The sequence below is a fragment of the Dipodomys ordii genome, unplaced genomic scaffold (genome assembly GCF_000151885.1).
Source record: "Dipodomys ordii isolate 6190 unplaced genomic scaffold, Dord_2.0 Scaffold26, whole genome shotgun sequence".
NCBI classification, from domain to species: domain Eukaryota; kingdom Metazoa; phylum Chordata; class Mammalia; order Rodentia; family Heteromyidae; genus Dipodomys; species Dipodomys ordii.
The window spans coordinates 15,226,720-15,248,364 of record NW_012267242.1 but is presented as its reverse complement, the minus strand read 5'-3'; the positions used below and the strand labels follow the sequence as shown (position 1 = coordinate 15,248,364).

Sequence of the window (21,645 nt, the reverse complement as noted above, 5' to 3'; positions counted from 1 at the left end):
GTTTGATCCCAGTCAGTGCGAGCGGCTTTATTCTAGGGGTGGGGAGTACCCATTTCTGGCTGTCTCAACAATGGGGAGCCAGAGAGACCTATGGAATGCACAATTGAAAAACCAGTCCTAAGAGCATGAGGACAAATCATTCCTCTTCATCCTCCTCAACCATGTCCAGGGCCCGGGTGCCTGGGGTATGAGGAGGGGCTGCCCTCTGGATAGAGATGATTCCACTGAGCAAGGCATAGCCCATCATGGCTACCAGCCCTGCTAACACAGACAGGATCTGGTTCCGGCGCCGGTTTGGCTCCTCTTCAGTATCTGGGGCTGCTGGTGTCTGACGTGGAGGTGGCACTGCAGCTGAGGAACAAGAAAAGGAAAGTGGGCAGGGAGCTAGTCCCTGGATCCCAGGCATTCTTCCCAAGACTGCCCCCTCCATCTGCTCCTTACCTCCATCCCAGGAAAAGTAGAGGCTAAGAATGTGGGAACAGTAGACACAGAGGTTTTGCAACCCCCGAAGGTGTATCTGCAGTTTCCCAGTGGGCATCTTTACCTGCAGTAGCAGTGCCAGGTGGCTAAAGACAAAGGCATCCAAGGATGCAGGGCTGGAGAGAAAAAGGTAGGATAGAGGACAGGTGGGCAGAGGGGTCAAGATGGAGCTGGAAGAAATACCAGTCTAGGGATGTGGGGAGGCTCTGGGCAGCATGGGGCCACCAGTGGAGGGACAGGACACACAGTTCCTGGTCTGGTATGAGAAGGGTTCTCTAGGTGGCGCCAGCCAGGCCCTGAATGGGGCTCTATCCTAGAGCTGCATAAAGGGCACATTGAGTGCCCCACACCCTGCAGGCCCCTCCTGTACCTGGCGATCCTCCCACCCCATCCTCCTGTACCACCAAGGAGGCTCTGGCCCCACACACAGCCCCATTGTCATTACAGCCAGTGTCTGTCCTAAGGACTTCTTGTCTAGAGCTTGAGCCTACCTTTCAGCCCCAGCCTGTGCCCCAGCAGCTACTTGTGAACCCGTAGTCTTCCAACCACCCATTAACACCCCAGGAGTCAGACTCACGCATCTCCAAAGAAGAACTTCTGAGAGCCCAGGCGCTGAGAGAGAAGGGTTAGGCATTCCCGAGCCTCTTGGTACAGCTATAAGGAAGGAACAGGTAGGCATGTGGCTGTGGGAAGAGTGTCACCTCCCCACCTGGGCACTCCCATTTCTGGCCATCAACCTTGGGGTTCATCTCATATAGCAGCCCCTGTCCCAAAGCTACCTCCTTCTCCACTTCTTCCTCATTCTCAGGACTGGGCTTCCCATTCGTCAGCTGCAGCCGCTCCATATATTGCCGCTGCATGCGGCCAGGTAGAAAGAAGTTGAGGGGAAAGGGCATAGCCTCTGCATACCACTTCCGGGTCACTTCTACGTAGTTCTTGGTGTCTATCCAAAAAGTATGTATCTGGATTGGGTAGGCAGGAAGGAAGGGGATGTCTGAACTAGTGTACCTGCCTGACACAGAATAGGCTTCTGACCCCCACAGTGCTCTGTGGGGGTATATCAGCCTGACCCTTCCCTGCAGGCTGTGAACACTGGGAGGTCTATACATACTTACCAACACCGGGAGCAGTTTTTCCTCTAGTAGAGACATGAAAGCCAAGGTGTCAGCTCCTTGCCGAGCTGATAGATCATAATCAGCATTATACTTCTGTGAAAGAAATATTCATGAAACTGATGCTGGGAGGACTGAAGGGGCACTTCCCTGGTAGGGAAGGTAGCCTCATTAGCCGCTCTGTGTAGCAGAGGCAGAACAAAGAGCTTTGCCCGCTGAGGCCCCCTTACCTTGGCCCAGCCAGCACAGCCTGTTACTGTTGGCTGACAGCCTGGGCCTTGGAGTCTGCTGGCCGTCAAGGTCCTATGCCCATTGAGGTGGGGGGAGGAAGGAAAGCCTGGCCACAAACTAGGAGCAGCTCCCAGAGTTTCCACGGAAAGCTGGCAGCAAGCCTGCTGACAGCAACTTTCTAACAGTAACGTCCCAATCTAGACACCACAAAGCTAACGGCAGAGCTCAGCTGCAGGTTGAGCCTCAGCCCATGCCTAAGGAACTAAGGGACACCATCCTCATATTGCTTGGACCCAGTGAACTCACCCGCTCCATCTCCCCAGCTTGTTCCCTCATGGCCCAGCTCTTGGCTATTTCTTCTGTTTCATTCCATAGCCTAGGTGCCACCACTAAACCTAAGTTCCACCCATATCAGTCTCATCCTGCTCTATCTTTCCCAGCTTCAGTCTGTTCCTCAACACATATCCTTCCACACCCTGAACAGCCTTTATCGCTGTGTAATCTCTTGAACACACACCCCCCCCATATCCTCCCCCCTTTGGTGGTACTTGGGGTTGAACTTCATGCTTGATATGCAAGTGCTCTACCACTTAAGTCATGCCTCTAGCTTAAGTACAATTCTTAAAACTCACTGAACCTCAGTTTTCCCTCTGTAGCATAAGAAACTAATATGTTGGGAGCCGACAGTAAAGTTTAAAGATCATCTTGACCCTGGTGCTCACTTGAAGGCACGTACAAGGAACTGGCTTACTTAAAAACACCAGGTGCCCGGGATTGCTTTGCTATGTCTGCAGTTTGTTTTACTTCCTACCAGTTGACCTTGTCTTGTTTTTACTGCACTCTGTTTTTACTGAAATTTTCCTTGCTTTTCTGGACTATTGTAACCTTACGTTACCTCTTGACTTCTAATAGTATATATTAGGGAAAGTTAAAAATAAACGGTGCTGCAGTCTTGAGCTGCAGACCTCCCAACCCCACCCTTTATCTTATGTCTTTATTTTTCCCGTCCTCGCCCCCAATTCAGGATTCCCTTTCGTTGCTGGCAGGCTCCGGCACTAATAATCATCTTCATCTCTTAATAGGCTCTATTAGTAAATAATGTAGGGGAAAACATTTTGGAAATGAGAAAAAAAACCTTTATACATGAGGAATCAAGGTAATGGTCCAGGCCCTGTCAGGAACTTTGGCTTTTATATGTATTGTAAAGGCTTCTATAACCCACATTAATTCCCTAGCTTCCCAAGCCTTTAAATGAAGAAGAGGAGCCCATTTTGGACAATGTGTTCCCTCTTGGAATCACACCACAGATTAGAAGAACTTTTAAAGCATGATGGCTAAATCCAATAGTTTGGGAAGGTAGTGAGGGGAGTAGGAAGAGTGAGAGGACCCTAGGTCTCAGTACTCTTCTTGTAATGTTCTTTCAAATTCCCTAACCTGGCTCTAAGCCTTGTGCATCCTGAGCCCCATATTCACCCCAACCTGGTCCCTGAAAACAGAGAAAAGGCCCTTCAAAGTCCCTGTCCAATCCCATCTTTGAGCATCTCATTAGAATCAATTGCTATCTTCTCTTTTTTTCTTCTTCCACCTGTGACCAGTTTAAGACTCCTTGCCTGTCAACTATACAGACGGCACTATGTCTCTGCATATTTCCATAGTGCCTTGAGCTTAATTTCTGGCCAAATGCTTTACTACAATATAGTGACATTATGTGTCTTCCCCATCAGAATTTGTGCTACTTGGTGCTCTGGGCCACCTGTGTCTAGCTTGGTATAAGTTAGGTGCTTAATAAACATGAGTTGCACTGAATTGACTGGATTTCTTTCACTGAAACCCCACCTTCCCCAAGTCTTGTACCTCTTTTCGAAGGTGAGTGATGATCTTTTGTGGTGCTGAGATGACCTCTCCTTGACTTGTCCGAAGGGCAGGCAGAGTTCCTGACATTGACAAAGAAGTATGTCTACCAGATCCTAGTTTGACTATTCATACATATTTGTGCCACATTCCTTCCTATTTCCTGCTCCTCCCCTTGCACACTCCCTTACCCCACCCATGGACACTGGATACCTGAAGGGCTCCGCCAAGGGTTGGTAATCTTGTGTACCTTGAGTGGAGCACCAGTAAATCTGGTATAGGTCTGCAGAGAAGGAAGCAGAAGGTAGAGAGGCTAAGGCATGGTTCCACAGAGGAAAGATTAAGAGTAATATTTACTGAATATCTTATGTGATATGATCTGTGCTTTTTTTGTTGCTGTTGTTGGTCATAGGGCTTTTACTCTGGGCTTGGGCGCCGTCCCTCAGCTCTTAGCTCAAAGCTAGTGCTCTATCACTTGAGCCACAACACCACTTCCCATTTTCTAGTGGTTTATTGGAGATAAGAGTCTGGTAGACTGTCCAGCCTGGGCTAGCTTTGAACCATGATCCTCAGATCTCAGTCTCCTGAGTAGCTAGGATTACAGGCGTGAGCCACCGACACCCGGCTTTATGCCCTGTGCTTTGTATAAGAAAAAAAAAAAGCCCGGGGGGGGGGGAAGCCGGGTGCTGGTGGCTCACCCCTGTAATCCTAGCTACTCAGGAGGCTGAGATCTGAGGATCGCGGTTCAAAGCCAGCCTGGGCAGGAGTCAGCCCGGGCAGGAGAGACCTTGAGACTCCTATCTCCAGTAAACCACCAGAAAACCGGAAGTGGCGCTGTAGCTCAAGTGGTAGAGCACTCGCCTTGAGCTGAAATGCTGAGGGACAGCGCCCAGGCCCAGAGTTCAAGCCCCACGACAGACAAAAAAAAAAAAAAAAATCAGCCAATGCTGCTGGCTTATGCTATAACACTAGCTATTCAGAAGGCTGAGACCTAAAGACCACAGTCTGAAAACAGCCTAGACAAATCCCAGAGACTCTTACTTCCAATTAGCAAATAAAAAGCCAGAAATGGAGCTGGGAAGGTGGCTCAGTGGTAGAGTGCTTGCCTTGCATGAATGAGGCCCTGGGTTCGATTCCTTAGCACCACATAAGCAGAAAAAGCCAGAAGTGTCGCTGTGGTTCAAGAGCTAGAGGGCTAGCCTTAAGCTGAAGAGCTGAGGGACAGCACCCAGGCCCAGAGTTGAGGCCCCACTACTGAAAAAAAAAAGGTGCGGCTCAAGTGGTAGAGTGAGCTAGCCCAAGTGAAAAGTTAACTCAGATTGCAAAACCCTGAGTTCAAACCTCAGTACTGGCACACATGCAAAAACAGTTCCATTGGGTTGGGAATGTGGCTTAGTGGTAGAGTGCTTGTCTAGCATGCATGCAGCCCTGGGTTCAATTCTGCAGCACCACATAAACAGAAAAGACTGGAAGTGGTGTTGTGGCTCAGGTGACAGAGTGCTAGCCCTGAGCAAAAGAAGCTCAGGGACAGTGCCTAGGCCCTGAGTTCAAACCCCAACACTTACAAAAACAAAACAACAACAACAAAAAACCACTTCCATTTTACAAATAGGTAAAAACAAGAATGTTGAAGCCACAGTGCAGGTGGTTCACATTCAGCAGGCTGAGATCTGAGGATTGTGGTTCAAAGCCAGCCTTTGCTGTAAAAGTCCACGAGACTCATCTCCAATTAAGCACTAACAGCTGGAAATTGAGCTGTGGCTCACATGGTGAGGTGCTAGTCTTGAGCACAAAAGCTCCAGGGACAGTGCCCAGGCCCTGAGTTCAAGCCCCCAGGTCTGACACCAAAGGAAAAGAAAAGAAAAAAAGAAACAGATTATGGATATGTCCCTTATTAGATATCAGCTATGAAAAACCGCTCCCCTCCATCTTGTCTCCTATTTATCTACTTGTTGAACACCTATCTTTGGAAGCTTTTCCGAACCCTCTTCTTGGAAATAATGACCATGTTCTCTTTACTGACACAACTTGAGTGGAGGGACAAAGTCTTACTCATTTTAGCATGGCAATATTTGGTATTTTGTAAGATGCCCTATACATGCTTTTACAACTAGAGAGAGTGAAGGAACAAAGTGAAACAAATCTGTCTGATGTCAGTGCTCTTTCTACAGTCTGGCTGAGGGCCGTTTGCTCCAACAAATAGGCTCAGTAAACGCTGTTTAGTGGGAAGAAGAGTGTGGATCGCTGAGAAACCAGGACTGCCAAGCCTAAAATCCCTGAAACCCCACAGAAGGGATGGTCCCAAGGTCACACAGCCATGGGAAAGCAAGGACTTCAGCCTATCTCCTGGATTCCCGATCAAGCCTACTGTCACTGGTACCTGCAATCTAGGAAACTACGATAGGGTATTCAGCCCACATCGGTCTGGCCACGCTTTTGGATTGCCTCAGTTTTCCCCAAAGAGCCTGTGCTGTGGCGCCAGCAAAGTTCGAACGCTTGACTAGCTCGAGCCCCACCCCAGTCCTCTAGGGCACAGCAAAGAGCGCCTGGGTTACCCTCACCAGAACGGTCAGGCTGTCCAGGTCCACTGACGGCAGCCCCCAGCCCCCAGACCAGCAGAACAGCTCCATGGGCGCCGCCATCTTGTACGCCCTCTGTACCGGAAGCACTTCCTTCTGCGCCAAAGCCTTCATTCGCAAGGACACGCCCCCCTCCACTGGCCCTCTGGCTTGTTGTTGTGGGGGACATGGTGGGACCGCTGTGGAGCCGCGACTTTTCTGGGTCGGGGAGGCGTGGCCTCTCTCGGTTGGGGAGGCGCGACTTCTTTCGGATGGAGAGACGTGGCCTCTCTCTGCAGGGTAGACTCGGCTTCTTTCGGCTGCGGAGGCGTGGCTTCTCTCGGAGGGGGCGGTGCGACCTCTCTCGAATGGGGAGGCGCGGCTTCTCTCGGATGAGGAGGCGTGGCTTCTCTCAGCGTGGGCGGTGCGACTTCTCTCGACCGGGGAGGCGCGGCTTTTCTCGACAGGGGAGGCATGGCTTCTCTCACATGGAGGGGCGTGGCTTCTCTCACGCGGAGGGGCGTGGCTTCTCTCCACCGGAGAGGCGTGGCTTCTCTCCACCGGAGAGGCGTGGCTTTTCTCACACGGAGAGGCGTGGCTTCTCTCTGCAGGGAAGGCTTGTCTTCTCTCACACGGAGAGGCGTGGCTTCTCTCTGCGGGGAAGGCCCGGCTTCTCTCCACCGGAGAGGCGTGGCTTCTCCCGACTGGGGGAGTGGGACCTCGCGAGGCGGGGCCGCGGCTTTCGGGGGATAGCGGCCGAAGGCTCAACCAATGGCGGCCTTCGCAGCGGGGGAGGGTAGGCGGCCAGTCTCGCCTGGGAGAATCACAACGCCTCGGTCTACAGAAGCCCCGACCCGCTGAAGGCTCGGAGGGTCTAGGAGATGAGGGTCGTATGTTCCTGGTCCGGATCTGTTGACAGTTGTCAAACTGTACGTGGCCTGGCCCTCCCCGAGACCTTTCAGTGCTCGACCCCAATTCGGGGCTACGGGGGGGTCCCCCGGGCCGCATGTTTTCCACAGCGCGTTATGTTTGGAGCGGCCCCGCACCGCCCGTCGCCATGGAAACAAAACAGGGGCGGTGGCGACGGCCAGAGTGAGGCCGGCTGGGGCCTGGGTGGGGGAAGGGGACGTGGGGCTCGCAGGGTGTTGCCTTAGTAACGGGAACTCGGGCGCCCCTCCGCTGCATCCGGGTCCTAGCCTGTCCGCCACTGCCCACACTTTTTCCCAGTTTACTCCTAGTCCCCTGGTTTTCTGCTCAAGTTTCTGATGTCCTTTTCCTCTTTCTCGGTTTCTTTGCTTGAGCCTCACTGACCAGTTCCCACCGACACTTCCAGGCTCCTGAGTTTTTCTGGGAATGAGGGAAAATGGAAGAACAGGCACATATCAGGAACCCTCCCCAAGACCCCTAAGAAAGAGCACTTGGTCCGCTTTGAGGATGTGAGAATCCAACATCCTCCAAGCACCAAAGCAAGCTAGTTTCAGCCACTCCTTTGGCATTCTTTTCTGCCAGCAGTGGAATAATGCCCACTGTCTGGCACTATCCATGCCAGGGGTTCCTGCCTTTGCCAATTGCGGCTTCCAGAAAGCAGTAGCATTTATTTGGTAGTGCTGTATGATGAGGCCCCCAACAACAGGATGACTGGAGAGAAGGGACGCACCTGGGAGAGAGGACCATTAGGGAGGAGCAGGAGGCCCCCAAGACTCTTTCTCAGTGCTCCTGGTTCCCACAGCTGGTGATGCCTCTAGGGTGATTGGCAGCTCTTTGTTTCAGCCCCCCTCCCTCCTCCCCCCCCCTCCGCCTGCTACCCCTCCTTCATCTCCCCCCTCTGTCCCTCCGCCCCCCTGCTCCTGCTCTCCGCCTAGCCTTTTCCCCTCCCAGCAGCCTGCTTGCCAGGGGTAGTGAGCCGGCTGAGCGGCATGGAGGCGCTGGAACTTCGGGGGGCCCTGGCTCTTCTCCTCCTTTGCTCTTTTGCATCTGCCAGTCAGGACCTGCAGGGTAAGCCTGACTCTATCCACTTTAACCCCTAGACCAGGTAGCAGGAAACACATGGGACAGGAGAGAGAGTTAGAGTCTTGAAATTGAGCTGGAGAAAACAGTTACACTACTTAGAGTTAGTGAAATTATGGCCTGGTGGGAGGAGTGGGCACCAGAGAGGTGGACATGTGTGAACTGGTCAAAATCAAACATGAAGTCAGGGTAGAGGACTCAGGACCTGGATGCTAGGACTGCCTGGCTGGGTTGGTGTCAGAGCCTCCACAGTCTAGGAGGGCAGCTTGAAGGTGGGTGCATCATGGATCCTGGACTTTGTCCCCCTTTTCCCCCTGGCTCCTGGCTGCCAAAAGACAGTTTGGGGGTGGAGAGTGAAAGTACTGGCCTCTCCCGGAGGTCTGGTGGTAGGATAGGCCCATGGGTGTGGGAGAGGTAGCTGGAGCAGATGACACAGGCAAAGATTCTTTACTGGCTAGAAGGGAAACCACAGATTGGCTGGGACACAGCAAGCAGAGAAGCTGGGTCCTACATTCCCGGAGGGAAAAGCCAGATGGTGGGAGGGTCAGAGACCTCAGTGGGCAGCTGGTCTTATTCAAATAAGCCCCCAGGATAGAAGGAGGGGCACTGTGGTGGGGAATGAGCCAAACCCAGCAGTGAAACCAGTTCTGTGCTGTGGGCACCAGGTGCCACTCCTGGGTCTGATCAATCAGGATAGTGTCTCCCTTGCGCCATCTGGTGGGGACATCTCAAATTCATGGGTAATTTTGTAATTTTTCTGTATTTCTGGAGCCTCTGGCCTGCAAAGTTGTGGAGATAGTACATAATGAGAGAAAGGAATAACCACTATAAACCACTACATTTCAGCTCTGATAAGAAAAAGAATTGAATTTTGCCTGATGGTGAGAGAGGACTAGGGTAGGGGTGGGAGTCCAGATTAGGGATGCTCCACCCTTAAGAGCTCTGGGGAGAGGGCAGGTCATAGCACTGATTCTCTTTTCTGTTCTTGATAACCCATGCCTGGCCAGTCATTGACCTGCTGACTGTGGGTGAGTCCCGGCAGATGGTAGCTGTGGCTGAGAAGATCCGGACAGCTTTACTCACTGCTGGGGACATCTACCTCTTGTCTACCTTCCGCCTGCCCCCCAAGCAAGGTGGTGTCCTCTTTGGCCTCTATTCTCGCCAAGACAACACTCGATGGCTGGAGGCCTCTGTTGTGGGCAAGATTAACAAAGGTGACTGGTGGGCATCTCCTTTCATGCACTGGTGGTCCCCTTAAGCATTGACCCTCATCCCCAACTCCCAAGTGCCTTCTAATTTTCCTTACGTTCCATTAAGGACCATGGTCTGATCAGGTTTTTCCAGGCACAAGGGGGCACCTGGTATAGGGTGTTTAGGAGGTAGGGATGGGAGGTTGTACTTGAGGATGCTCAGAGGGGGAGGTGAGACATCTCTGTCCCAGCAGTGATACTGTCGCATTACTGGGACAGTTCAATGGCCAGTTTAGGAAAGGATAGGGTGATCTGGTGCACCAAAGACTTAAAATCATAGTCTCTAAACCAAATTGGAAAACATTTATACTTACTATGTACAAGGAGGAGAAATACGGAGCCAAATTAGGGATGGTATTCCTAGAGATAGGTTTCTGAAAGAGTTGATCCAGGGCTTAACTGGGACCATGGGGGATGGAAGATAGGGCCCATACTGACCTCCGCTCCTGGGCAGTACTGGTGCGGTACCAGCGGGAGGATGGCAAGGTCCATGCAGTGAACCTACAGCAAGCAGGCCTGGCTGATGGGCGCACACACACGGCTCTCCTGCGGCTTCGAGGACCATCCCGACCCAGCCCTGGCTTGCAACTCTATGTGGACTGCAAACTGGGTGACCAATATGCAGGCCTTCCAGCACTGGCCCCCATTCCTCCAGCGGAGGTCAGTGGGCTCGAGATTAGGACAGGACAGAAGGCTTATCTGAGGATGCAGGTGAGCAGGGGGAGGGTCCTCTAAGTATTGTTGAAACAGTTGTTACCAGTCTTGGGAAGGAAGTGGTAGACCCTCCCACCTTACTTGCTGTGGGCTTCACTTACTTCCACAGGGCTTTGTGGAATCGATGAAAATTATTCTGGGCGGGTCAATGGCTCGGGTAGGAGCCCTGAGTGAGTGCCCATTCCAAGGTGATGAGTCAATCCACAGTGCAGGTAACACAGTAATTCCTGTGAGATGACAGAGACCATTGTGATCTTTGGTGACTTCTATTCCTTTTGATCTTAAAACTCCTTAACGCCTACTTTTCTGGCTTGCCCATTCCTAGGGCTTCTGACTTGTTGTACCAAATCTTTCACCCCTGACTCTAAGCATTGTGAGTCAAAAATCTCCCAATTCAGGTCACCCAATTTACTAGAGTAGGTAGAAAAAAAATTAAGATAAATTGAGAGGATTATAACTGTTGAGGACATTTCAGGGACAAGGGTCTTGCCTGAGGTGCTAGTTTCACATCTTTTATAGCTTCCCTTGGCTGTCTGCCTGGTCTGTGTGTGTGTGTGTGTGTGTGTGTGTGTGTGCGTGCGCGCGCTAATACGGGGTCTTGAACTCAGGACCGTGGCATTGCTTCTTAGCTTTTTCCATTCCATTTGAGCTATACCTATAGCTTTATACTATTTGAGCTGTATCTCCACTTCTGACTTTTTGGTAGTTAATGGGAGATAAGAATCTCAAAGCCCAGGCTGGCTTTGAATTGTGATCCTCAGATCTCCTCCTCCTCAGTAGCTAGGATTACAGGTGTAAACCACTGGCGCTGAGCCTGCCTGTCTGATCTTTCTGATAGGGACGCTTGAAGGCTCTAACCTGAGTAAACATTCATATCTCCCAGATATTTCAGAGAAGTGCTCTCATCATAGAAGCTTAGGAGTCGGGGAGGAAATGGAATACTGGGGCCCTGGCCCTGCTTTGGGTACTTTTATTTGGTCTCCTGTGACTACTGTGCCTGGGAACAAGAATTTGGAGCTTAACTTCCTATGCTATAAAGAGCTGGTGCTAGTTGGTGATGTGGCCAGTGGTAAAGTACTTGCTTAGCTGTTTGAGGCCCTGGGTTCCAACCTTAACATCTTCAAAGAATAAAAATGCTAAAACTGGCCTTGCTTGCCTGTCACTTTTGCTTTCCTATTTTGCAATACTTTATTGATATTCCAGCAATGCCCCTCTCTCCCTTCCCCCTCCTCACCAGCCTATCTCCTGACCATATTTTCTTCTCTCTAGTGGCAAATGCACTGCAGTCCATTCTAGGTAAGTTGATCATGAGGTGGAAGGGGTGAGAATGGGGAGGAGGCCCTACCTAGGCTTTAGCAGCTAATTCCTCTTCAGTCAGATATGGGCATCTTCTTCAGGCATGAACATGCTTATTGCCCAGGTAGGCCAAGGGTGATGTTCCAGTTCTAAACTTCTCCATATCTGCTAACAGGGGAACAGACCAAGGCACTGGTCACCCAACTCACCATCTTCAACCAGATCCTTGTGGAGCTGCGGGATGATATTCGAGATCAGGTTTGAGTGGGCAAGCCAAGGGTATTTCTGGGGTGGGCTGGCAGATGCTGAGAGCTGAGTGCTACCCATCCTCCAGGTGAAGGAAATGTCCCTCATCCGAAACACTATCATGGAGTGTCAGGTGTGCGGTGAGTGGGAGAGTAGGGGAGGGCTCCACACACCACTTCTGTGCTCCCCACCCCCAAGGCTTTGGCCTCTCCTTCCCAGATATGAATGGTGACTCCTGGGTGGTTATGTCCACCTTCCAGGTTTCCATGAGCAGCGTTCCCACTGCAGCCCCAACCCCTGCTTTCGAGGTGTGGACTGCATGGAAGTATACGAGTACCCAGGATATCGCTGTGGGCCCTGTCCCCCTGGCCTGCAGGGCAACGGCACTCACTGCGATGACATCAATGAGGTGGGAGAGGGCACAATCCACAAGGGAGTGTTAATGTGGGATAAGGTAAATACTGATCAGGAGCAGAGGAACCTGGGATTTAGAAGAGGTCAAAGACCAGCAAAGAAGACAGAAGGGAGATAGAGGGCTTCACGAGGAAAGAACTAGGGGAGTGGCAGGAAGGAGGGAGGCTTAGGTAGGATCAGTTTCCCAGTGTTGATCTTTCTTCTTGTTCTGGTCCACAGTGTGCTCATGCTGATCCCTGTTTCCCTGGCTCCAGCTGTATCAACACCATGCCTGGCTTCCACTGTGAGGCCTGTCCTCGAGGATACAAGGGCACCCAGGTGTCTGGTGTGGGCATCGACTATGCCCGGGCCAGCAAACAGGTCAGATTGGATTGTATGGGCAAGGGATCTTGGCTTTGTCGAACACTTGATAAATGCGATGATAAAGACTTTATGAGCTGAGTCTGGGTATATCCAAGTGTACAGATAGGATTCACTGCCTTCTTTTTTATCTGTGAGATCCACCATAGGTCTAGTTCCACTCAAACTCTGCTCTTTCAGGTCTGCAATGACATTGATGAATGTAATGATGGTAATAATGGTGGCTGTGACCCAAATTCCATCTGTACCAACACTGTGGTGAGCTGAGCACCCTGCATATGTCCGGGGAGGTGGGAATGGGTAATTTCCTGCTGTCCTTCTTTCCTAGGGCACAACTCACACTAGGTGTTCACATGGACCTGGCTGAGAATTGTAGGTTTAGCCTCTTATTAGCTGTGACCTTTAAGTAACCTTTTTGGAGCCATAGCTTCATTATTATTTTTTTTTTTTTAAATGGGGCTCTCATCTACCTGAGATGGTTGTCCTGAGAACCTGAAGGAGATGCTGCTTTCCACGGAGCTGCTTGCTCCTAACCACCTGCTCATCACCTTGCTGATTCTACTTCTCCACTTTTAGGGGTCTTTCAAATGTGGTCCTTGCCGCCTGGGTTTCCTGGGCAACCAGAGCCAGGGATGCCTCCCAGCAAGGACCTGCCACAGCCCAACCCACAGCCCCTGCCATGTCCATGCCCACTGTCTCTTTGAACGCAACGGTGCAGTGTCTTGCCAGGTAAGCTAGCTTGGGATTTGCAAAAAAGGAGTAAATCTGGCTGAGTGCTAGTGGCTCATGCCTGTAATCCTAGCTACTCAGGAGACTGACCACTTCCCAGCCCAGGGCAGGAAAGTCTGTGAGACTCACATCTCTAATTAGCTACCTCCCAAAACAGAAATGGAGCCATGGCTCAAATGGTAGAGCACTAGCCTTGAGCCAAAAAGCTTAGAGCTAATGCCTAGTACCTAGACCCTAGTTCACACAGACATGGACACACACACACACACACACACACACACCTCTGTAGGAATGGATAAGGCTAGTGAAGTTGTTTAGAGATTGGGCCAAGGGCAGTCATAAAGGGAAATGGTAGTAGAGAGAATAGTTTCTGGAGCAGGAACAAGAGTGGAGTGAAGGGGTGCCAGCTCAAACTAACTACTACTTTCTATGCTGTCCCAGTGTAATGTGGGCTGGGCAGGGAATGGGAATGTGTGTGGACCTGATACGGACATCGATGGCTACCCAGACCAGGCGCTTCCCTGCATGGATAACAACAAACACTGCAAGCAGGTGCTGGGGGCCAGGGTCCAGATGAGGTGGGGAACCCCAGACTGGCTTAGGCCAGAACTTATCTCTTTCCTTCCTCTGAACTTCAGGACAACTGCCTTTTGACACCAAACTCTGGGCAGGAAGATGCTGATAATGACGGTGTGGGGGACCAATGTGATGATGATGCTGATGGGGACGGGATCAAGAATGTTGAGGTGGCTTCCAGACCATACGCCCCTTCTAGCTCCTTTGCTCTCTTCATGCTATGTCTCTCGTTGCATCTCATAATCCTATGTCATCTTAGCCCTTGGTGATTTTCTGGAAGGGCCACAGGACTCTACACTAGGGAAGCCTAAACATGGCTCCTACGATAAGACAAACTACATAGAGGCCGGGTGGGTGGAACTGTACCAGTTTAGTTATCCCAACTATTACAGGATAGTTATCTTAGACAAGGAGAGTTTGGGAGACCATTGACCCCTTACCTCTTACCCCTTTGACCCAGGACAACTGCCGATTATTTCCTAACAAGGACCAGCAGAACTCAGATACAGATTCATTTGGTGATGCCTGTGACAACTGCCCCAATGTTCCCAACAATGACCAGAAGGACACAGATGGCAATGGAGAAGGAGATGCCTGTGACAACGACGTGGATGGGGATGGTGCAGGCTGGGGTTAAGGGGGGTGGCTGGGAGACTTGTGAAATTTGGACAGGTAATAGTGAGGCAGGGAGGCTGGGAAGAACTAAGGAAATATGCTTATGGGAGTTGGCCTGGATGTGGTGGTAATTACCTGCTGCAGCAGTTGATGGAAATATGAAATAGGGAATAGGCGTTGGGGGTGAGGCTAAAGGATCAAACAAGGCACAGGCAGATTTTCTGAGCAGTTGTTCTCTGTGTAAGAAGACAAAGCTCACCAACCTAGAAATGATGGACATGTTCTACTGACAACTTTGTGCTTTTTTTTTTTTTTTTGTCTTCTAGGCATCCCTAATGGACTGGACAATTGTCCTAAAGTACCCAACCCACTCCAGACAGATAGGGATGAGGATGGAGTGGGAGATGCTTGTGACAGCTGCCCTGAAATGAGCAATCCTACCCAGGTACAGAGGAATGGCAAGGGCAGGGAGAGGGAGAAGGGTGGGTGAAAAGGTGGATGAATCCCCAGCCCTCTGGATGGGAAAGGGGTCACCTTCTTTGGAGTTATCAAGAGATGGTGAGATCAGGCCCCACTCTCTCAGACAGATGCAGACAGCGACCTGGTGGGTGATGTGTGTGACACTAATGAAGACAGGTAGAGTCCTGGCCAAGAATTGCAAGGCTTCAGGAAATATTTTACTTTCCTCTAGTACATTCTCAGTTGCCTCTATGATGTACAACTATTGAGCAGGAAGTTATTCTCAGAGTCTATCCCCTATTCCTACTACTGTACCCTTACCACCTCTGTCTGCAGGGACCTGGTTGGGTGGAGGGCAGGATACCCCAAAGAAACTCTTACACAGAAGATAGGTAGAGGTGGGGGTACCTTTAGAGCCTTTATTTGTTATTTATTCTTCTGAACAGCGATGGGGATGGACATCAGGACACTAAGGACAACTGCCCACAGCTGCCAAACAGCTCCCAGTTAGACTCAGACAATGACGGACTTGGAGATGAGTGTGATGGGGATGATGACAATGATGGCATCCCAGATTATGTACCACCTGGTCCTGATAACTGTCGTCTGGTACCCAATCCCAATCAGAAGGACTCAGATGGTAAGGCTGAAGCATCAGAGGGGGTTTGACTGGTACAAACTTTGTTCAAGGAGAGGCAGCAGGTCCTATGGGGGCTCAAGGAAAGGTAGGGAAAAGTTAGAAATGCAAAATCTAAGAGATAACAATGTTGGCCAGTGGGTATTGACCAGGGACTTCATGAACACCTAGTCTTACTCCACCCAGGTAATGGTGTTGGTGATGTATGTGAAGATGACTTTGACAATGATGCAGTAGTTGATCCTCTGGATGTGTGTCCTGAAAGTGCAGAGGTAACCCTCACAGACTTTCGCGCCTATCAGACTGTCGTCCTGGATCCTGAAGGTGATGCTCAGATTGACCCAAACTGGGTTGTACTCAATCAGGTACTCAGGGATGTGGGCTGGGCAGGTACACTCAAGACCACATCACTAGATGAGGTCCAGAGGTGGTGGTGGTAGTGGTGGGAATCAGGTAGTTGGATCAGGGCTTTTGTTTTTTTTTTTCTTTATTCAACCCCTAGGGCATGGAAATTGTTCAGACCATGAACAGTGACCCTGGCCTGGCAGTCGGTATGTAAGGGATACCTAGTTCAATATAATTCCCAAATGGAAGGGATAAAAGAGGGTCAGGGAGGATGGAGAAGATAGGCAAAAATGAGAGAAAAGGCAGTGAAGTAAGCTAGCCATAAATATAGCTGGCATCCTTCCCAACTCCCCACCCCACAGTGGACCACCAGTATCTTTGCTGCCCCTAACTTTTCTCTCATCCCCAACCTAGGATATACAGCCTTCAATGGTGTGGACTTTGAAGGCACCTTCCATGTAAACACAGTCACTGACGATGACTACGCAGGCTTTCTCTTCAGTTACCAGGACAGTGGACGCTTCTATGTGGTCATGTGGAAGCAGACAGAGCAGACCTACTGGCAGGCCACACCTTTCCGGGCTGTTGCTCAGCCTGGCCTGCAACTCAAGGTACCCCAGCTGCCCAGTTTCCCCAACCTTCCCCAAAGCTCTCTCTTCCAGTCCAACCTCAGAACCTCCCCCACTGTCTGACTGGGAACTCTTTTACCCAAAGGCCTTGTCTGGATGCCTGCTTTGTGGGACTCTGGAGAATTCTGACCACCCTGACTTCTATTTCCACCGGCACTTACCAAACTTTTTTTCCCTTCTTCTGATCATGTGGTTGATTACTGGCACTTACCAAACTTTTTTTTCCCTTCTTCTGATCATGTGGTTGATTACTGTCTTTGCCAATGATCCTCAGGCTGTGACATCAGTGACTGGCCCAGGTGAGCATCTCAGGAATGCCTTGTGGCATACTGGCCACACCCCTGATCAGGTCCGACTTCTGTGGACTGATCCACGAAATGTGGGCTGGCGTGACAAGACCTCCTATCGCTGGCAGCTGCTGCATCGGCCCCAAGTTGGTTACATTCGGTGAGGAGAGGAGTTGGGCCCTACAGGGTGGGGCCCCAGGCTCAGTCCTTTCCTTCCCTCAGTAGCTAGGGCTCAACAGTGACCTCACCTCGACATAATTCTTTAGTGGGGACTACAGCTACTTCCTTCCATCTCCCTCTCACTACAGACATGCCCTCTGTGAAACAAGGGCATTGGGTAAGCTAGATGCCTTTTCCCATTTTCTGGGAATCTGTGGAGCAGCTTAAGTGGTGCATCCCGGACAGAACCAGTTCCATCAGCTTCTGACCTGGAAGGGATCATTTACAGAAGAGCAAACAGAGGCCCAGATCTCACAGTTCAGCATTTTGTCCATAAGTTTGCATTTCCCTTTGACAAGTATGCTCCCTAGTTAATGACGGTGACTAATGGAGGGAAGGGAAACTGATCTCCCTCAAGCCTGGACTTTCCATGGCTAAGAGCCCAGGGTCCAAGGGTCTGGGCTGATTCTTCTTTAAGGTGCCCTGGACTGTGGGGCGCCTGGGCAGGGGATAAAGGGGGGTGGACTAGAGCCTGGGAAGCGGGTGACTTCACCCCCCAGCCCATTGTGCTCATCGTCATGGCAACCCAATCCTCGCTTGGAATGTGGCTGGTGCTTTGAGATGCAAAAGGGGCTGGACAAAGAGCTAGGGGCCCCTGGCCTGAGAAAAAGCACCCCCTTTCCCTCCCCTTTCCTTCCTCCCCTCCCTTCTCTCAGGAGGGGTGAGCTCAAGGGGGTGGGGGCTGGGGATGAACAAGCCAGAGGAAAGGACACCAATGGATGCCCCTCATCCTGCACAGGGTGAAGCTCTATGAGGGTCCCCAGCTAGTGGCGGATTCTGGGGTAATCATAGACACATCCATGCGAGGAGGACGTCTTGGTGTGTTCTGCTTCTCCCAAGAAAACATCATATGGTCCAATCTCCAGTACCGATGCAATGGTGAGGCTCCAAACCAAGATCAACCTGACCTGTCTCAAGTCCTGGGAAAGCCACATCCTCTGACCTTCCTTTTTCCCTTTCTTCAGATACAGTGCCTGAGGACTTTGAGCCATTCCGGAGGCAGCTACTACAGGGAAGGGTGTGAGGAGGTGGCCACCGGATTCAGAATTCTGATTTGAGACCCTTTGGCCTTGGGGTCCATTGTGGAGACCCTGGGATCTAAACTATAGCCCCTCAGCCAAATAGACCCTCCTCTGGCACCCATCAGAAGTTCAGCCCCAGAGGGGTAGTGACCACATAGTTCAGTGGTTGGGAAATTTTCAAGGGGTATTACTCAGGTACTAACCCCAGGAGAGATAACAGCCCCACTGCCATAAAGTTCCAGTTGTTTTCTAAGCCAGTGCAATTGCTTATTTTAGGGATTTCCCCCCCTCCCCAGGATATGGTGGGGAACAGAAAGAAGTTGAGGGGGTAAGAGAGAAAGGCTGGTAGGTTGTAAGAAATCTAGGGAAAAGTTTGTGTGAGTTTGGGGAGGAGGAGAGAAAAGTGCCAGATAGGGTTAAGCGAAGGATGGGGTACTGGTCGGATGATGACTAAAGTCCTTCCAGCCCCACTTACTCACGGTGACAGCGTCGACACTCCAGTCTATCTTAGCCAGGATCGAAAACCAGGAAGGCGGGAGGGCTGCCCCATTCGGGATGAGGGGAGGCCGGGGGGCCGAGAGGGCCGGAGGCCGGGACGAGTGCAATATTGGCGGGGGAAAGAACAACACTGCACCGCGTCCCGTCCCTCCCGCCCGCCCGGGGGCGGGGGGGAACCCAAGGACCAGGGCGCGTTAAGGAGTTGGCTTCATCTTAAAGGCCGGCCAAAGCCTTGGCGCTCCAAAAGGTGAAAGGGATGGTAAGGGGGGGGGGTCGGAGAAGAAGAGACCGTGACACCCTCGAAGGCCGCTTCCCGACGCTTGGGAGTTGCGCGCGCTTGCTCTTTAAATACTCAGACTGAGCGGCACGGAGCGGTCGCTATGGTGACGCGTGTCCCAGCAACGGAACTGAATGGCAGTTGCCTGGCAACTCCGGTGGTTGAGGTTTGGGACCGCCCACTTAGATACTTGTACTTTCTCCCGCCCGCCCGCCCGCGGATGGGGAGCCTTCCCCGCCTCCAGCCCGCGGGCCTCGGCGCGCTTACGCACCGCAACCCCGCCCCCCTGCCCGGGTCCGGAGCCCGCCTCGGGCACCCACCGCGGCACAAAACAGCTCCTTGGAGGTCGGACGGGACGGCACTAGTGCCCGCGTCTCAAGATCAGGCTTCCCCGCCCTCCCCCATTCCCACGCCGCCCTGAAATCTTAAAAAAAAAAAATGCTTTCCAATCTGTATCGTCAGAGCTGAGAATCGTTTTTCCAGTACAGTCGTCACTGCTTCGGCTTAGACCACAGCCCAGCAGCGCAGAATCTCGCCTGAGATCTTCAACTCCGGGGGGCTGTGGTCCCAAAGGCCGGGGCCCCGTAGTATTTCAGCCCTTCAAAAGACCTCTCGTTTCTCACTCATTACCAACATCTACATACGACTTTGCCCTCCCACTACATGTATACCTGTCCCAAATACTACTTTCTGAAAGTTCTGTACCCCCTAAAACTTGTTTGGCAGTCCAACCTACTCAGGGCTTCCTAAATATCCAACTTCCCCCCTCCTCCCACATTCCAGTGTCCCCTCCCACATACCTCCAGGCCCCTTCCACATTCCTCGGGACCCCACCCACTTAGAGCCATTTCCTGCAGACACCACCTGAAGCTCTGGAGGCTCCCACCTACCGTTCCCAGCCCCGCCACTGTACTCTGCGTTCCTCCTGCTCCGTCCCCGGCCATTGTTCTTCTCACCAGGGTCTAGCTTCCCCTGGATCTTTGACCCCACTTGGGCTATGCTGCTCAACCCCCCCTCCCCCTCTCCACTCCACTCGGAGGCAGCCCCCTCGACTCTTGAGGGTCGGTCCCTCAAGACTCGTGGTGACCACTAGAGGGCAGGAACTTCGAGTCCGCGGTGCCGGCTGGCTGCCACTGAGGTGAAGGGTTGCGAAGGACCTTAGGGTTCCTCGGAGCCTAGGTTTCGTCCTTTAAGTGGAAATTCCCCCCCCCCCACTTCTCAAAGAGAAAGCTAAGGAAGGAACTCAGGCTTCTGGGAAGTCCAGCCAGGGCGGGGATGTGGGTTTCAGGGTAGAAACACACGTGGAACACGAGGTGGGGAGCGGTAAGAAGGGTGGGGCTATTCCAGGAAGTGGGGGATGGGGGAGAGAGGGAGCCCAAAACTAGAGCCTAGTCCACTCATTATGAAGCCTTCTTATTTCTTCCCCCCTCCAAAAGTAGGGCTGGAGGAAAGTAGGGAAGTGGAGGGAGGTGGGTTGTGTGTGTAGTGGTGGGCTTCTTGGCTACTGTCCAACCTGCTTTCTGCTCCCTTTCCTGACCTTAGTGGTTGCCCTGTGACTAAACCTGTAACCAGGGGGCCCAGACTGCCCCCCCCCCAGCACAGAGCCAGGGAGTGGTTGGTGAAAGGGGGAGGTCAGTTGGAAAACAAACAGGTTGTCATAAGGTTGAGTGATTGGAGCCCAAGTACCCTACCCGAGAATGGTTGGGGAGGAGGAGGAAAAGGTAGGAGGTACAGAAGGGGGGAGTGGGTGGAGTTTTGTCACCTGTCACCTGCTCCTGCTGTGCCTAGGGCGGGAAGGGGGGGAGACCGGTATAAAGCAGCAAGCGCCAGCCCAGCTCTACCTCATTCTCGGCGCCTGCTTGAATCTGCTCTGCCCCCTCCCCACCAGTCCGCCACCATCATGGCTGGGGCCATCCAGGCCCCTTTCCTCCTGCTCCTGCTACTAGTGCTTTCCACAGGTGAGGTGCATGGGTTGGGAGGGACTGCCCTGCTCTTGTGGTCTTCCTGGCCTTTCTGTGAGTTTTCGTTACTGGCAGATGGCAGCACAAGAGTCAGAAATTTCAGACAGGATGGCCCAGTCTGGAGAGGCTAAGTCCAGGCTGAGAAGAAGCGGCCTCTGCTCAAGCAGGAGTCTAGAGGAAAGGGAGTCAGGAGAGGCATGTCTTAGTAGTGAGAATGGGCTTTCCAGGAGCACAGGAGAGCCGGAAGAGGGGGAGGTGGCCTGTTGGGAGGGGAGACTCAGGGGCTGCCTGCTTACTCTGATGTACACTCCAGCCCAATAGTTCTTGTAACTTCTGGCCTCAATTAGAACAGAAAAACAGACTTCGACTGTCCAATGCAACCAAGTGTCCAATCCTATTGAGAGAAAGGCTATATATGTGATTCCCAGTTTACTCCCCACCCTCAGCCCTGCTTCAGGCTCTGTTGCCCTTCCAGGTCACAAGGAAGGTGTCGTCTTAGGAACTTCATCCACTACAGCCAATCCTAGCACCCCAACGCCAACCACCAGCTCTGCATCAGTCCATACTGGCACCCCAACACCAACCACCAGCTCTGCATCAGTCCATACTGGCAACTCAACTCCAACGACCAGTGCTACATCAGACTCTGCCACCACCACTGTCCACACCAGCACCTCAACTCCAACTACCAGCTCTGCATCAGTCCATGGTGGCACCCCAATTCCAACCACCAGCGCTACATCAGTCCATAATGGCACCCCAACTCCAACCACCAGTGCTGCATCAGTCCATACTGGTACCTCAGTTCCATCCACCAGCTCTGCATCAGTCCAGGATAGCACCCCAACTCCAACCACAAATGCTACATCAGG

The 21,645-nt window shown here is 52.0% G+C and overlaps 3 protein-coding genes across 6 annotated transcripts in view; 2 read left to right on the top strand and 1 right to left on the bottom strand.

Moving 5' to 3' along the window:
• Positions 1-11: 11 nt before the first annotated feature.
• Mtx1 (metaxin 1) lies at positions 12-6,520 on the bottom strand. Of its 4 annotated transcripts, XM_013015291.1 has the most exons (8): positions 6,236-6,520; positions 3,888-3,957; positions 3,678-3,757; positions 1,596-1,688; positions 1,260-1,442; positions 1,058-1,134; positions 442-596; positions 12-351 (listed from the first exon to the last, which is right to left on the bottom strand). In XM_013015291.1, the coding sequence occupies exons 1-8, from the start codon at positions 6,365-6,367 to the stop codon at positions 137-139; spliced, it is 1,005 nt and encodes a 334-aa protein (XP_012870745.1). In that variant the 5' UTR covers positions 6,368-6,520; the 3' UTR covers positions 12-136. The 4 variants fall into 4 exon arrangements, with proteins under 4 accessions (XP_012870745.1, XP_012870741.1, XP_012870742.1 ...); XM_013015287.1 differs by having other exon boundaries at positions 1,260-1,688; positions 6,236-6,465; XM_013015288.1 differs by having other exon boundaries at positions 12-596; positions 6,236-6,465.
• A 2,732-nt stretch (positions 6,521-9,252) lies between these two features.
• Thbs3 (thrombospondin 3) lies at positions 9,253-18,290 on the top strand. The gene is made up of 22 exons (XM_013015040.1): positions 9,253-9,453; positions 9,944-10,200; positions 10,313-10,415; positions 11,473-11,499; positions 11,675-11,757; positions 11,834-11,885; positions 12,006-12,154; positions 12,379-12,519; positions 12,700-12,777; positions 13,096-13,248; positions 13,690-13,800; positions 13,887-13,994; positions 14,285-14,444; positions 14,766-14,884; positions 15,023-15,075; positions 15,345-15,538; positions 15,722-15,900; positions 16,038-16,086; positions 16,295-16,491; positions 16,784-16,956; positions 17,755-17,894; positions 17,981-18,290. The coding sequence occupies exons 1-22, from the start codon at positions 9,282-9,284 to the stop codon at positions 18,037-18,039; spliced, it is 2,757 nt and encodes a 918-aa protein (XP_012870494.1). The 5' UTR covers positions 9,253-9,281; the 3' UTR covers positions 18,040-18,290.
• A 2,375-nt stretch (positions 18,291-20,665) lies between these two features.
• Positions 20,666-21,645, top strand: part of LOC105984763 (mucin-1-like) — a 5,892-nt gene continuing 4,912 nt past the window's right edge. Inside the window, exons 1-2 of the mRNA XM_013015034.1 lie at positions 20,666-20,770; positions 21,249-21,569. Coding sequence (XP_012870488.1) covers positions 20,713-20,770; positions 21,249-21,569 — 379 coding nt within the window. The 5' untranslated portion in view covers positions 20,666-20,712. The remainder of the gene's footprint in view (positions 20,771-21,248; positions 21,570-21,645) is intronic.